The sequence below is a fragment of the Peromyscus maniculatus genome, chromosome 7 (assembly GCF_049852395.1).
Source record: "Peromyscus maniculatus bairdii isolate BWxNUB_F1_BW_parent chromosome 7, HU_Pman_BW_mat_3.1, whole genome shotgun sequence".
Taxonomy (NCBI): domain Eukaryota; kingdom Metazoa; phylum Chordata; class Mammalia; order Rodentia; family Cricetidae; genus Peromyscus; species Peromyscus maniculatus.
In genome coordinates, this window is record NC_134858.1 from 111336596 (window position 1) to 111353843 (window position 17248).

A 17248-nucleotide genomic window follows, 5' to 3' on the forward strand; every position below is an offset into this window, starting at 1 on the left:
TGGTGAGTCCTTGAGGGTTCTGGAGTGACTTAATGCTTGGTGAATTCTTTTTTTTTTTTCCCCCTTGGTTTTTCTAGACAGGGTTTCTCTGTGTAGTTTTGGTGCCTGTCCTGGATCTTGCTCTGTAGACCAGGCTGGCCTCAAACTCACAGAGATCCACCTGATTCTGCCTCCCGAGTGCTGGAATTAAAGGCGTACGCCACCACTGCCCACTGTTTGGTGAGTTCTTGAGGGTAGCTTTTGGATGCTTTTAACTTCAGTTGTTCCATTCTTATTCCAAAGCATAAAACCAAACATCTGAGTAATTGTATAATATTATGCTCTCAGCAGTCAAATCAGAGAGGGTTAATTAAAAACCTGTAGGATTATTATGTGGTGCTGAGGCCTGCAATCTGCCCCAGAACCATGAGAAAGGAATTTGGCCTTTTGTTGTTCCTGCAGAGTGGCTGGAAAGAAATAAGGTTTTGTTATAAATGAACTGTTTCTAAATTTTTAACATTCAATACAGTCCATTAAAAAATTGTTTTAAGAATATATGCAGCTGAACCAGGCATGGTGGCAAACTCCCTTAATCCCAGCACTCAGGGAGAAGCAGGGAGAGCTTTGTGAGTTCAAGGCCAGCCTGGTCTATATAATGAGTTCTAAGCCATCTAGGGCTACATAGTGAGATCCTGTCTTTAAAAGAAATCATGAATTTTTAGGGATCACTCTTCTGTGAGATCCTTTTGCTTCTAGGACCACTTCAGACTTACCTAAACTTAGTTTAAGAGGAGTGGACCACTAGCAAGAAATTACTGCTGGAACGATCCCCTCCCAGGCTCCTGAACAGTCTTTATGACACACTGGGATTATGTGATGTAAATCACAGAACGAAACCTGCCTTTTCACTTGCTGACGTAAGGACAGTGTTTTCTACTAAAATCAATGACAGGATTAAAAAAAAAAGCATATTGAGAAAAATAAATCACAAGGAACAAACGAGTAGTATTATTGAGAATCATGAAAGCCAGCGGTGCACATAACAGTCCAAGGTAAGATGATGTTTCAGGAAGTGTTCAAAAGCCGGAAGAGACTGATAGCCACTTGAAGCAGTCAAACGTCTCTCTTATTCTACTGATTGAATTTTCTATTCTATCAAAGCCCTTAAAAAATTGTATTAGCATTAATGTAAGACAGAAGACAGTAAGTAACTAAGATTGAAACTAGCCAGTGGCTAAAAATAAAGCAAGCTAATAGTAGTCACTGCCGGCCTTAGCCAACCACCTTTGGTGCAGCTCTGGGAGGGAGGTACCTTTAAACAGATCCCAGTCTTCCGGAGGCAGCCCCATTTACCTGCTGGGTGTCAGGAATGAATTGGACTCTTTAAAGGTTTACAGCTTTTCTTTGTACTTGTAGAATGTTACAGTTTGATGTTCTTAACAGTTGCTGGCTTGAAAATTTAAGTGACAAATTTCTAACTTTCATGAACATCGTTTATTATTTACCTTGGTATATTTCATGACATTATTTAATGTTATAAATTGTTATTTAATTTTATTGTTTAAATTGTGATTATCTCTTGGTTGAATCATTGAAGGTCTTGAATCTTTAAAGATAACCTTCCCAAATTATTCAAAGGGGGAAAAACCCCAGCAAAGTCTTTAGATATATATTTTAAATTGTTCAATTATATCTTAAAATTATTAGAGGTCTCAACTTCTAGTAATTTTAGTGAAAATTTATTTTTAAGCTAAAGACAAATTTTAAAAATAATTTTTTTTGAGACATGGTTTCTTTGTATAGCCTTGGCTACCTTGGAACTAGATCTGTAGACTAGGCTGGCCACAAACTCACAGTGATCTGTCTGCCTCTGACTCCCGAGTTCTGGGATTAAAGGCATGCGCTACCACTGCCTGTCTAAGAAACTTTTTACCAGCTTTTATTTCTGAAGATTTTTTACTTTAGCTGTGGAAAGCTTTCTATTGTATAATAATAATAATAATAATAATAATAATAATAATAATAATAATAATATTGTTGTGCATGGGTGTGAGCACATGCATTTAAGTGTGCATGCCCTATTGTGACATGACCAGAGGTCACTGTTGAGTGTCTTCCTCTGTTGCTCTCCACCTTACTTTTCTCTCACTTAACTTGGAACTCACTATTTTGGGTAGTGCTGACGTTCTTTAGGGGCTTACCCACATACCCTGCCCTTTGCTTTCATGTTCACTCTTACAGTATGGCTTATAGTATTGGGTTCTGTTGTATGGACTTTGAAAACAAAGTAATTCAAATGATAATTTTTAATAATTTCAGTGTTTAGGTCTTAGTTGCTTTATAATGTTTTTTTCAGTTTTTTCCACTAGGGTTCAAGTTAGGCTCGCCACTGTCGTTGACTAACACATTTCTTAGCAGTAGAGTCGGTCTCTCTTTTTGATGTTTATTTGGCATCTGTCAGGTGAGTGTTTTCCATACTGTAGCTTGGTAATTGACTTATACTAGTGCTTTTTTTGATTATTTTTGTTTAATCTTTTGTTCATGTGTTTGGCTTTTTGGAAGTCTCATGCATTTGAGGATGATCTTGAAATCCTGATCCTCCTGCCTTCTTTAAGTACTGGAATCTCAGGCATGTACCACCACACCTGTATTTGTATCTATTGTATTTCTTGAAGATTGATAATGCTTCAGATGGCTTGATCAAAACCAAGTCTGATTTGGGTGTTTTGTTTTGTTGATATAGATTTTTCAAAAGTACTGTTTTGTGTGGCTGTGGTAGTTTGAATGAAAATGGTCCCCATACACTTATATATTTGAATGTTTGGTCCCTACTTGGTGGAACTGTTTTGGGAAGGATTAGGAGGTATGGCACCAGATCCAGACTTGGGCTTCTGTCAGAAGATATACAATATCTGGTTGTCTTTGTGTTATTAATATCAAGCATTGTATCTAGTTATTGACCAAGTCCATCCTTTATATAGCTCCCTTTGTGTTTATTGTTTCAGTATTTTTTGATCCAAATTCTTTGTAGGGTATCACATTGTCTACCTTGTGATTTGAAAGGAGGTCAAGAATATAAACAGAGAGCCCAGTAAAGCAATTGGTACAGTGCTGTAGACGGGGTGGTGCAGGTCTGGCTTCAGATTAGGAGTGGCAGCAGAAGTTACGAGAAGTAGGTGGGCTTCCAGTGCTGCTGGGAGTTACATAGGACAAGAACTGTTGGTGGATGGTAGATGTGGGCATGGGATGCATATGGTGCATTTCCACACTTTGAGCCTGAGTAGCAGAGATAGTGATGTCATTTATCACACTGGTGTGGGAAGGCTTAAATATAGTGTTGGTGTAGTCCTCTGTGTTAAACTGAAGATGCTTTTAATATCTCCATAGGGGATGATTTCCTCAGAGGACAGGTCAAAGATAGTGGGATATATAGATTTGGAATTCAGATATTCTAGGCCCAGGGTGACCACTGGAAATTTGTGAACATTTTGAGGATACTTAACATGGAGAATAGGTGAAACGCTTTAGAAAAGATGTGGAGTAGAGAGAAGACTTGGACATGGTGGCTGGCTTAAATAGGAATTGCCACCAGAAAGGACTGAGTGGGGGACCTGTGGAGACAGACAGAGGAGAAGTAATAGAGCATCCCGTGAGATTCCTTAGACATGAGTGGTGGTTATAAGGTTTCTTGTTTACTGACCTGTTGATAATTTAGCCATTAAGTAAGGACCATGCTCACTGGTCCTCATTGGCTATGCAAGAGTATAACAGCCCAGAAACCCAAAGTCCTGTTGCTTGTTTTAATTAGAATAAGGAAGGATATAGCTTCAAGTGAAAGAGGAACTGTGGTATACGAAACCAGTTAGTATGAAGAAGAGCGTATTTTATGTGTGTAAATCCCTGGTATTAGGGTTGTTATTGAACTAGTTGATTGACTGAAGAAAACCTGCACAACATTAATACTGTGAGACCTGTGTGTGAGTTTTGGCTTGCTCTTTTTGCCCTGTGAGATGGAACAACTTTTTGTGGTTTTTGTCTATCTTAGACACAGTTACGTTGGAGTACATGTATCCTAAACATGAAGCAGAAAGTTTAAAAACCATTTGAGCCGGGCGGTGGTGGCGCACGCCTTTAATCCCAGCACTCGGGAGGCAGAGGCAGGCAGATCTCTGTGAGTTCGAGGCCAGCCTGGGCTACCAAGTGAGATCCAGGAAAGGCGCAAAGCTACACAAGAGAAACCCTGTCTCGGAAAACCAAAAAAAAAAAAATAAAAATAAAAATAAAAATAAAAACCATTTGAAATTGTGACCTGCCTTCAATAAAAAAGAAAAAAAAGTGGTGTGTGTGTGTGTGTATGGGTTTGATTAAAATTACAGAAACTCATAAATCCTTATTGGAAAACCTGGGCAAACAGGTGTCATGGCATACACCTGTAATTCCAGGATGTGGGAGATGGAGGCAGGAGATTGCAATGTGAAGCCAGCCTGGGGTATGGAGAAGAAGAAGAAGAAACCCTGGGGGACCAGTTGTCCTCGCAGCTCCTGCCAGGCCTAAGGCAGCAGTGCCCTGTAATCATGCATGTCATTCATTTTTGTTAACGTGTGCAGGCTTATACTGAGTGGAATAAAAAGAACAAATAGACTCATGTTTGCCTCATTATGTCTTGCCATAAACTGAGTTTAGGTTAGTTCAGATTTTGCCACCAAATGAATTTAAGACAAATCCTGGGCAGCAGCTGAGATGTCTGGAAGGCTTGACTCAAGAATTCTCAATCTTGATAATTACAGATCGAATGCTTAAAGCTGCAAGAACAGAATTTCAGGAGATAAAATACTGTATCCAGTAATTCATTGTGGTGGAAGCAAAGTCAGTGTTCCAGAAAGTTTTCCCAAACAAGGGCAGTTGTGTGTAGATGATGAAACCACATTGGTATGGTGCTATCCCAGATATTTACCTTTAAAATCTCTGGCTTTGGAAAAACTGAGGAAATTGCAGCAAGTAGCTGTAGCTGAAGTTTTTCTGGTCCTGCTTGGCTCACGGTCAGGACAAATTTCTCTCAACTGCCAGTCCCACAGCCACTCAGACCCAACCAAATAAGCACAGAGACTTATATTGTTTACAAACTGTATGGCCGTGGCAGGCTTCTAGCTAGCTGTTCTTATAGCTTCAATTAACCCATTTTTATTGATCTGTAAGTTGCCACGTGGCTCGTGGCTTAACAGTATCTTAACATCTTCTCATGGCGGCATTTGGCGGCGTCTCTCTGCCTCATCCTTCCACTTCCCAGAATTCTCCTCTGCTTGTCCCACCTATACTTCCTGCCTGGCTACTGGCCAATCAGTGTTTTATTTATTAACCAATCAGAGCAACACATTAAACATACAGAACATCCCACAGCAAGTAGCACTGGACACACACACACACACACACACACACACACACACACACACACACACACCCTTTACTTTCTATTTTATTTTATTTTGAGTTATGGGTGTTTTGCCTGCATGTATGTCTGTGCACCATGTGCATACAGTACCTGTTGAGGCCAGAAGAGGCCATCAGATCCCCAGGAACTGGAGTTACAGATGATTGTGAGCTGCTGTGTGGGTGCTGGGAATGGAATCCTGGTCCTTCAGAAATACAGCAGTGCTCTTAAATGCTGAGCCATCTCTTTAGCCCCACCACAGAGTATATTTTTCCAATAAAACATGATAAGACAATAACAGTAATAAACAGCCTACTGACCAATAGTTTAACACTCAGAACAGTTCTCCCTTACTTACTATTTAATAACTAGAAAATATTTTATATTTATATGCTGAAAGTATTTGTTAGTAAAGCTGAGCATTTGTGTCAAGAATTTTTAAACATCAAAGACTGATGAAACTTGTCTGCAAGCACTGTCTGTGTTACACAGAGGTAGCTAAAGTTTGAACCAAATTTTGTGGGTTTTTTTTTTTAAGGTTTTTTATAGTTGTGAAGTATTCATCCTTCCCATTGCTATCAGTTTTATGTGGCTACCAGAGATGAAATGCACCTTTAATATGTATAGGTCTTCTTTACATGTTTATTAAAAACCTAAACTTGAAGGTAGATTCCAATTCATGCATAATATTCTGCCTCCCAAGTTCTGGGATTAAAGGTGTGCACCACCACCACCCATCTCAAACAAAATTTTAAAACTAATTTTATGTATCATATATTTAGTGCTTTCTAACTTGACCAGTAATGTTCCCACAGTAATGTCAGAACTGGTTTCGATACAAATTTGACTACTAAGAAACTCACTCTGGCAAGAAGTAGTGGCGCATGCCTTCAATCCCAGCACTTGGGAAGCAGAGGCAGGTGGAGTTTGAAGCTAGCCTGGTTTGCAGAACGAGTTCCAGAACAGCCAGGGCTACACAGAGAAACCCTGTCTCGAAAAACCAAAAAGAGAAAAAAGCAAAGAAAAAAAGAAAACTTCACTCTTGAGGCAAAAACAGGTAGATATCTATGAGGAGTTCCACCAGTTTTGTTTATATAGTGAGTTCCAAGCCAGCCAAGTCTACATAGTGAGACACTGTCTTCAAAACCCAAAGCCAAAAGAAACCCTTCACCTATTCTGCAGTCTAAGCTTTTAATTATGTTAATTTTGAGAACTGAAGAATTACCTGTCTTTTTTCATTCCATACCAAACATAGTTAAAAACGTCTGTTATGCCCATATAACCCTAAGTAACATGGACTTGAAGGAGTTCATGCAAGAAATATGAATGTTAATTTAGAGGCTTAAATCCTTGAAAAGACTGGCTGAGTCTGCGAGTGCTAGACAGGAAATTTAAGTTTTCCTAAAAGACATAAAATAAATGGTGTTCTACTGAAGAAAAATAAAAGACCAAACAAAGCCTGCTTTTCCGAGCGTTTTTGACTTTGGGCATAGGAGTGGGTTGGGGGCCGGCAGCACAGTGCTCCCACCACCTCCACACATGCTTTTCAAGATGGCAAAGGCAAGCTGAACTTCCTTCTGTACTTGGTCTGGTTCTCTTCCTTCCTCCTCTCCTATATTTCTTTTTTCCAGTCTCCTCCATTCCCTCCTGGAGTTTATCCCTTTCTTCTCATCTTCATCCTCTTCTGTTTGTATCTCTTTCTCTTTCTGCCTCCACCCAGATAGAAGAACAATTCAGTTTATTGTTTTCCTAAATCTTGTCCAGGCCACCCAGCCTAATAGCTACTAAACAATTCATTTTTCTTGCTCTTTGGTTCAGCTCGTGTGTGGGGGATTAATTTGCTTTCATTTACTTTTTATGAAGCCTTCAAGGAATTTTTGGGTTTAGTTTGTTGTTATTGGGTTTTTTGTTTTGATTTTTTGTTGTTGTTTTTCCTTTTAAGATTATTTTATTATGCAGTTTAATAACCATAGCAGAGGCATGCACTCAGTACAAATTTCTGTATACCTACTTCCTAGATTTGTGAAATGATCATGTTTTGCCACAGTTAATGTAAGTTGTTTTTTTTTTTTTAGAAATAAAACTTTATTGCTATTTCTAGTCTGTTCATCCTTCTTCTCTCTCATTTAAGTAATAAAGCACAAACTAGTGTTTCTTATTTGTGAATGCATCTAAATATAATAAGTTGGATAAGGAGCTTCTTGTAACTAGAGAATTGACATTTTAAAAAAGAATTTACTCAAAACTTGTGGAACCAGACCTGAGACTCCAGAACAGGCGCCTTCCAGTTCCCTTCTCATCTCAGCCACTTCCTCCATGACCTCTCCGTGTTCATGTCTTCCCTCTCCCCCCCTTGTCTGTTTCGGTCACCTCTTCCTCTTCCATCTTTGTTGACTGTCCTATTCCATGTCTTTACCTTTTTAGTCTTCCTCATACGGACAGCACCGCAGCCCACTCAGCCCTCGCTTCCTTCCCTTTCGTCCTCTTTACAATCTTGGACTCACAGAGGAGATGTGGGGTTCTAAGCACACCTGTTACTAGTGCTTGTTCACACTTGTTCTTGCTTGTGGTGTCTTGTTTCTTCCATTTCGGTCTCTTCTCCCTCTTCTTATCACGTGATTTCTCTTCTTCATCATGTCACCTTGACCATCAGACAGATTGATAACTCCTTCATCCTGCTCAATTATTCTTGTCCTCTGATACCTTTGGGATGATCCTAGGAAATTTGCATTTGCTCTTACAGCCCACAGACATAGGACCTGAGTGTCTGGCTCATCTACTGTACTGAAGCATTTGATTTGATTGCCTTTTCTGTCTCTGTCTCTTCCTTTTTCTCTCCCTCCCCTCCCCTCCCACTCACCCCCCAATTTTATTCATTTACTTGTCATTTTGCTTATGTGTAATGATGACACTGATGGTGGTAGAGGTGTTGTGTGCATGTGTGTCTGCTAGTGAGTCCATGTGGGAGTGGGCTCAGAGAACAACCTTGGTTTTCAGTCCTCACCTTCCACATTGTTTGGAACAGGTCTCTTGGTGTTTGCTTGCTGCATATGCCAGGCTAGCTGACCCACAAAAGCACATCTCATCTCCCCTTAGGAGCACTGGGGTGACAGATGTATGTGCTACCCCACCCAGTTCTATGTGGGTCCTAGGGATTAGTCTTCAGGTCCTACACTTGTGTGGCATGCACTTTACTCACTGAGCCACCCCCAGCCCCTGGGTGGGTCTCCCATGGGAAAAAAAATCGACAATAGGAAAATAAGGGTTGACTCATGGTTCCCTTTAACCTTAAGAGTTTGTCATTTGGTATCCTAACTTCTGCTTGCATGTCCTGCGGGGTTGGATCTGTTCCTTTTCCCCTATGGTCTTATGTTTTTTGTTGTCAAACATTGGTTGCTTTTAAGATTTTAAAAATCAGACATTTTATCCAGTAAGCATGTGCACATGAGTGCAGTGCAGCTGCCAGTGAAGGCCAAAAGAGTGATTTGGATTCCCTGAGTGGTTTTGGGCTGCCAGATAGTAGTACTGGGAACCAAACTTGGGTTCTGTGCAAAAGCAGTAAGCACTTTTAACTGCCGGCTCATCTCTTGAGCCCTTGAATGTAGTTTTTCGTTTTGTTTTTAAGATTCACTTTTGTTTTCTGTGTATGGCTGTTATGCCTGCACGTGCATGTAGGGCCTGAGGATGCCAGTTGAGGGGTCAGGTCCCTGTGGAACTGGAGTTACATAGCTGTAAGCCTTTATGTGGGTGCTGGGACCTGAACTCTGGTCCTCTGGAAGAGCAGCCTGTGCTCTTTACTGCTAAACCATTTTTCTAGTTCCCTTCTTGATGTAGAACTGAACAAAAAAATTTCAGGTTACAACCACACATTTCTCCCCCCACCCTGAAGAAATTATCTTAAAAATTCACCTTTTCTAACTAGTCAGTAAGACAAATGTATTCAGTGACTGTTAGTGCCTAATTGCTCTTAATCTAATGGTCAATGGAATGAAAAAGAAAGCCCAACTTTGAAGTTCATTGCTTCAAAGAATAGCACCCCTTAGACTATTTTAGAATACAAAGATGGTTCTTGGTACTTCAGTACACGGGAAATAGAATTCACATGTCTAGCACAAAAGTAATTTTCTATTATATCTTTTTAAATTTTTATATCCTTTCAGACTTTATTTAATCTACTGTTTTTATCAGTTTTTTCTGTTTTTCTTAAATTATGTCTACATTACCCTGGACCAGGGATTGGCAGAGTGTTGCTTGTGGACCAGTCTCAGTTGTCCTCTCGTTTTTATACATGTCACTGAAGCACAGCTGCCCCGAGTCTTTACAGATTGTGGGCTGCTTTGTTGTTCTCATGTCATAATTGCACAAAGGATATTTGTATATAGATTTCATGGCCTATGATATTTGCCACGTGGGTGATTAAAAAGCAAACCCACCAGCCTCTGCTGTAGAAGAGTGGATCACACATGACTGTTAGGAGATGTCTTAAGTAGCAGTGGACCAGGCCGCATACTCACCATTTTTGATGCAGTGTAGGTGGATTCATACCCAAGAATTTACATTTTAGGGGACTGGCAAGGTGGCTCATCAGGTAAAGATATTGCCATGCCTGATGTCCTGAGTTCAGTCCCCTAAACCAACATGACAGAAAGAGAGAACTAACTCCTGAAAGTCTTCTGACCTCTACATGATTGCCAAGGTACAGGGGTACATAGAATAAGTGTAATCGTAATTAAAAATGCATCTCTGACGAATGTAAGGTGGGCTTGAGCTTTTATCTGAATATCACATTTGAGAAGCACTACCATAGATATTACTAAATGCATCTTTGATTTCCTCTGGTCTCAAAAAAAATTACATGTTTAGCCGGGTGGTGGTGGCGCATGCCTGTAATCCCAGCACTTGGGAGGCAGAGCCAGGCGGATCTCTGTGAGTTCGAGGCCAGCCTGGGTTACTGAGTTAGTTCCAGGAAAAGGCACAAAGCTACACAGGGAAACCCTGTCTTGAAAAACAAAAACAAAAAAAAAAAAAAAATTGAATATCCCTTATCTGAATTGCTTGGGACCAAGAGTGTTTCATATTTTGGGTCTTTTTTCTATGTTTGTAATAATTGTCTGAGTCTGCTTATATTTAGCTGAATATCATTAATACCCAAATTCAAAATACAAAATGCTTTCAGGTCTGAAGCTTAGCATTATGTTATCAAAAAGCACAGAGTTTTGGAATAGTTTTAAAATATTTTAAATTCTTTAGAGATGCTTGACCTGTGGTTTGTATACTACTTGCCAATAATGTTGAAATCCACAGATCCTTTTTAATTGTTTTACTCTCAAGAACACAGCTTTATAATAACTGCAAACTCTCAATAGCTCACATGTCTGTGAGTAGTGGAATGGGCACCAGGAAACTGATACTTTCATATAGCAGAGCTATAAGCAACAAGATGAATCCCCAGTATTCTTTTCTTGCCTAGTGAAGAGACACTAGAGGCCACAGTAGATGCTCCACTTCTGTATTACTGTATGGGGATTTAAGGCTGACTGGCTTAGTTAGGGATTTGGAGAGTGCTTAGAAGACACAGGATGCAGCTGGGTACTGATCAGACTGACATTCATCTTGTGAAAATTTATTATTTGTTTCTTGGGACTTGCATGCTTCACTTTGTTAACAAAGTTTAAAAAATCTTAGTAGCATGAGAATGTTAAGAGTTAATTTTTTTTTTTAATGATAGGGACACTTATCTTTTCAGTTCTTGTGTGCATAGGAAGGGAACACCGTTTCCATGGGAACTTCTGCCTCCTCTGTTTCAGTGCCTGACTTTCTGTAGATTTCTGTGTCAGTTCTGGCGTCTCTCTCTCTCTCTCTCTCTCTCTCTCTCTCTCTCTCTCTCTCTCTCTCTCTCTCTCTCTCTCTCTCTCTGTGTGTGTGTGTGAGAGAGAGAGAGAGGCTATAATGATGAACCAAGAAAGTTTATTTTTAATTCGTTTGGTATTCTTAATAGAGTGATATATTTAAAGCTCAAGTTTTAAACTCATTAATTTTTTTCTGTACTGGCTCCCTAATTGTGTTATGGTAAAAGAATGTTGTATTTAAAAGATGATTTTGGCATGCAGAGGGATAGGGGGATAGAAGTGATGTTAACAAAACACTTGCTGAAATGGAACATGATTTTAGATCGTTTTTCCCCTTAATAAATGGTCTTAAAATTTGTTGGGGTCTTTTCTTTGCCCCTAACTAATAGTTAGACTGGTGGTATATCTTCATGGAGGTTACTTATTCTAGATGAGTAGGCATTTGTATGGTGGATACAGAAGGGACAGGAAGGAGATCCTGACATTGGTCTAAAGCCTGTGGTAAAGCTGCTTCTCTACCTCACCCATCTTGTTTGTCAGGATTGGTTTGTACAGGGTCCTAGAGAAAACGGTTTCTCAGCATAGTCCATGGCATCTATCTTGTGAGTGGGGGAGGGAGGAGTTGGCTGGAGGTCGGTTGAGCTTGTATGTGAGGAGATGATAGCAGTGTGGTCGTGAATATTCCAGAAGGAGACTGCAGAGCTCCTGAGAATCACTTAAGACAAGAGACTGTCCGGTCCCATTTCTGTCGCTCTGTAGGCAGCACATTGTGAGGTTACAGGCAGAGTTAATTATGTGTAGCAGTGAGCCCTGCTGTTCCCATGCTTTCCTGATGCAGAAGCACACAGCACAGTGATTATTGCCTAAAACCTAATGTCCTAATTGCATGGATTTTCATGTGTAGTAAGAGAAAAGAAATCTAGATTTACAGACCTTTAGTATGAAATGCTTTTACATTTTTGATAGAGAATACATTGTAATTGCATAGAGGCATGGAGAATTTTTACCTTTCATCTTGCTGTAGCTGCCATAAGATGATGTCACCTTGCAGCTGATTGGCTGTTGCAGCACCTAGGGCAGGGAAGAGAAAGAAAAATGCCGGCACAAACCTCAGTGGTGGTTCTGTGGTTGTTTCTATCTATTTTTGATAGAATCTTTGATTAGTATCAAATTTACTGTATTTGGCCATGTGAGCTATTAGGAGCTATTCTAGGGTGAGGGAAATTCGGAGGAATGAGGCGGCTGATTTGCAAACGGATCTGTGATTGTAAGTTGCAGAAATCTGGGCATAGGAATAAGGCAGGGCGTGCTGGAAGATTGACTATGGGAGGGGCTGGCAGAAAATGCTTATATGAGCATCAAAAAAGGGAGATGCTTTGACTGCTCTAAAGTTGATATGTTTACTTTAATGTTTTGACATGTATGTGTAGGAAATATGACAATATGGTATTTTTATTTTAAATTAGAGAGGTTATTTTGTAAAGTGTTAACCATAATATAAATACTTATTCAAAGGACCTTTATTTTTTATTTTGTATAAATACCTACCTAAATAGTGATTTTTATTCATAGTTCTATTTTATTTTTGAGTCTTAATGGAATATGCAAAAAACCTAGCATCTGTTTTCTTATGCTTTGTGTAGATAAAAGCTTTGATGATGAGGAATCAGTGGATGGAAACAGGCCATCATCAGCTGCTTCAGCCTTCAAGGTTCCTGCACCTAAAACATGTGGAAATCCTGTCAACAGTGGGAGAAAGCCTGGTTCAGCAGGTGGCCCTAAGGTTGGAGGTAATGCAAATCCATTTCAAGTCTATGTGCATGCTTCATGCATTGTGACACTCAGTGCTTCAGAGCAGTGTGTTTACTCATGACTGCAGCAGAAATGCAGGTCTGGAGAGAGTGTTGCAACATATAAAGTGTGTTGCCTTTTAGAAATGAATATTATAAATTGTTACTTCCAGTAAGAACGTGTATGAATTTGTGTTTCCTTAAGGGTACTTATTTTTAAGCTGCCAGCTTTAAAGGAAAGATTCAAAGTGGTTTTGGGCATGTGTCTTTTGAAGGGAGTGGTATTTCAGGATCGGGCCATTTTTGGGTATTGTAGCTGTGCTTTGAAGTGCAGAAATATAGAATGTATTCTTACAGTTGTCTAGATGTAGTAAATTAAATTCTTGAACATTTAAAATGGTTGAAGATACTGGGTTCTGAATAATTTGTCACAATAGAAATTGGGTGGTGGTCAAGTAAAACTGCCTCAAAAAATGGTTTCCGGGATTTGGTAATAATAAATAAAAAGACAGGAGAAAGCAGGTTTTTATGCAATGATGCAGCATATCCTTGAACTTCTTAGAGGTGTTTCTAGTGTATTTCTAGTATATTTTTCATATTAAGATCCCTGAGTTAGTTGACTATCTTACCAGGTGTCAGTTTCTGCTGGGTCTGTCTGATAGAATGAGCCTGTAAGAACGAATGCCTATCTGAGTGCTGGAGGTCAGTGACCTCTTAGATACACACAAATGTGTGCCTTGGTTGTATCTTGGAAACCTCTTGTTTACAGTAACTGGTGTGAAAAATCAAGGTCTTGAAGATTTTGTGTTTTTATCTTTTTGTCTATGGTACCTTGATTAAACAGAAAGGAAAGGAAAATAAAAACTGCATGTCTACTAGGTTGGTTCCATTTCAGACCAACCAAACATGCTTTCCCGGTCATGTGATTCAGAATGTAGGGATGCTGTTAGGGGTATTTCTTCTCTCTCTCTCTCTCTCTCCTTCTCCCTCTCCCTCTCCCTCTCCCACTCTCTATCTCAATGGACGGGGTCTCTGTGTAGCCCTGGCTGGCTGGAACTGGCTGTGTAGAGCAGACTTCCCTCCAACTCCCAGAGCTCCCCTGTCTCTGCTTCTTGAGTGCTGGGATTAAAGGTGTACCACCATGTATAGCTTTTCTTTAACTCTTCTTTTTTTTTTTTTTTGGTTTTTCGAGACAGGGTTTCTCTGTGTAGCTTTGCGCCTTTCCTGGAACTCACTTTGGAGACCAGGCTGGCCTCGAACTCACGGAGATCCGCCTGCCTCTGCCTCCCGAGTGCTGGGATTAAAGGCGTGCGCCACCACCGCCCGGCTTAACTCTTCTATATCATACAGTTATAAAGAAAGAATTTTAACTATTTCTGTTTTATAATCAAGAACTGTGTTCTGCAGGTACTAGTTATAATACTGTAGCATATGATGCTGTCTGTTACACACTCTGCCCTTTAGTAAGGTCCATGTGGCATTCTTTGGTTTCTTCTGTAGCAAATAGCTATGTTTAGTCATGACAGAGGGATGAAGTTCTTGATTTTTAATTACAGAATTCTAACTTGTGATAATTTCACAAAACACTAAAAATAGACTAATGTTTGAGATATGTGGCATAGTGCTTAACATCTTTACGATTCTTGACTAGTGGTTTATAATTAGTTCTGGTTTTATGAGTTAATTCTGTAATAAAATTTGAGATGGTAATTTACTTATCATAGGTCACATGATTTTCTGCTAGTACCATAACTGATTTTCTTGAAAATTAGTATGAGAAGAGTTTTCTTGAAGGACTGACTTAATCTCTCTCAGTCTGCAGTTGGTAGTTTGTAGTCCTTGTGGATAGGAAAATGTGAGGTAGGGATTGTGTCACCATCCTAGACAGTGACTGTTTTGATAAAAATTAGAAACCTTGCCTTTTCCCTCTCCCTTCTCTTCTTTCTCCTCTTACTTTTCTGCAATTACAGAGAACTTCTTGTTTCTTTTATTTGTCCCTGCCCACTTGATTACCTGTTTGGTTGTGGGCTTTTTAAGATTATGTCTCCCTCTGTAGCCCAACCTGACCTTCAAATCGTAATTCCTTGTGCTTTAGTTATAAGCATGTGTCATCATGCCAGGCTTCCACTGCCTGTTTTTCTGTCTAAGAAACAAGCTACTGGACAGAGGATATTGATAATGTTTCTGAAAGGCTATCAGTCTTTCTTTGAAAACTTAACTGTGATGTTCTAGTGTTGGCAGACACACTGATTTTTAAATTAGCTGCTGAGAGTTTTCTTACAATTGCTGCATCATCTTTGTATTGGAAGGACCTGCCTCACAGAACTCATGACATTATCCTGAGGGGTGGCAGCCGTCACGTGATGAAAGGAGCTGGCTCCAGATCCAGTCAAGAACAGAAGTTACCTGCACTAGCTCTAGTGAGGGAATGGCTGCTTTTTACTACACATACCAGTATTTTCTTTTTGAAGACAAAATTGGCACTATTTGTATTGTATCATCTTATAGATACCCTTTTCCTACTTTTTTTCCTATTTTACCATGTTTTATCATGGTCTTAAATTAGTTAAAAATTATTCATGTCTAGATATTTAGATTGCCTTTATATTTTTTCTGTTGTTATAAACCATGCTGTCATTCTTTTATGTATATCTTTCAACATATCTCAGTTGTCCTTCTGTGACCTTTTTATTGTTGTTTTCTGTTAGCTTTCTTCTTTTAATTTTTAAAGTTTATTTATTTTATGTGCATTGGTGTTTCATCTGCATGTATGTCTGTGTGAGAGTGGTCCCCTGAAACTTACAGACAGTTGTGAGCTGCCATGTGGGTGCAGGAAATTGAACCCAGGACCTCTGGAAGAGCAGTCAGTGCTCTTAACTGCTGAGCCATCTCTCCAGCCCCAGTTGTTATTTTTTAGTGGCCTTGTAATGCCATGCAGGTGCCCTGTTACTGAGGCACCTCCACCATGCCTTTGGTGTTTGAGAGCAGTAGAACTAAATGACTTGTGGCAAACCAAAGAAATAATTACATTCATTCATATTTCTTTGGTAATTATCAACAGTCTCTTTGTGTTCCTCAGGCTTGTTCAGGTTATCCTCAAGCCCATTCTGTAGCCCAAGTGCTGGCCTTGAACTTTCTATCCTCCTGCTTCAACATCCTGAATGCTAGGATTATAGGTGTGTGCCACTTGTTTGACACATTGGAATCAGTTTCTGAAACTCACTGAATGAGAAGATAAGGGAATTTTAAGGGTTCTTAAATTTGGCAGTGTTCTCCAAAAGGACATAAGTCTAGTTCTGGATAAAGTAGTTCTTGAAGAATGCATATGTTCTTGCTCTCTTCATCTCCCTCTTTTCCTATCCTCTTTCACCTCTTATGAAATATTGTTTATATTCCTGAAGAGCTTAAGTACTTTATTATCTTAGTTTTACTGATAAACAGATTGTAGTTTGGAGAAATTAAGTAACCTGCCTAGAGTAGAATATTTAATAAGGACAAAGTATAAAAGTCACCTTGCTGTTATCACCACACACTCTTCTCTGTTGATAAGTAGGGTTTGCTGATCATGTGCTCTGAACTTCAGCAATGATCAGCAGCCCAGTGTCAAATTAGAGCTTAGTTAGTAGGACTCCAGCAGACAGTAAGCAAACCTGTGACGTTTACATTGTAAATGTAAAGACCGTTACATATTTTCTTGTTGAAATCTGGTCTTCTTTGGTATATTTTAGTTTGGGGTTGTTTCTTTTTAATGGTTGCCTGGAGCCCAGGCTAGCCACCAACTTGCTATGCAGCCAAGACTGACCTTGAAAGCCTGATCTTCCTGCATGCACTACCATGCCTGGGTTTGATATTGCTTTCAAAGTTTGCTTTCTGAGTTATAGTAGCTCTGTTCCTGTACCAGTTGTTTTTGCTACTATTCATTTTTTAAAATAAGAGAAGAATTGGGTGGTGGTGTAATTTCATTGTTTATAATTAGTATTAGATTTTAGATATTAGTATTGGATATTAGTTAGTAACTTATAACATCGACACACCACTGAACAAATCCTGTTTTCAAAAGTTGTTTGTCTTTTCTTTTTTGGTCACTCATTTAGGTGAACAAAGTGTTTTCTTTCTGTTGTTTTCCTTTAATATCAAAGACTACTTAAAATTGTTTTAGCTAGTCAGGCGGTGGTGGCACACACCTTTAATCCCAGCACCTG

At 39.5% G+C, this 17248-nt stretch overlaps 1 protein-coding gene across 50 annotated transcripts in view; it reads left to right on the forward strand.

Moving 5' to 3' along the window:
• Clasp2 (cytoplasmic linker associated protein 2) overlaps positions 1-17248 on the forward strand; it is a 193434-nt gene that overhangs the window by 54492 nt on the left and 121694 nt on the right. For 37 of the 50 annotated variants that reach the window (XM_076577230.1, XM_076577234.1, XM_076577231.1 and 34 more), the window contains one exon: positions 12900-13046. In XM_076577230.1, coding sequence (XP_076433345.1) covers positions 12900-13046 — 147 coding nt within the window. Of the gene's footprint in view, positions 1-12318; positions 12524-12899; positions 13047-17248 lie in introns of those variants that run through there. The other 13 variants (XM_076577259.1, XM_076577261.1, XM_042281860.2 and 10 more) reach the window with 3 other exon arrangements.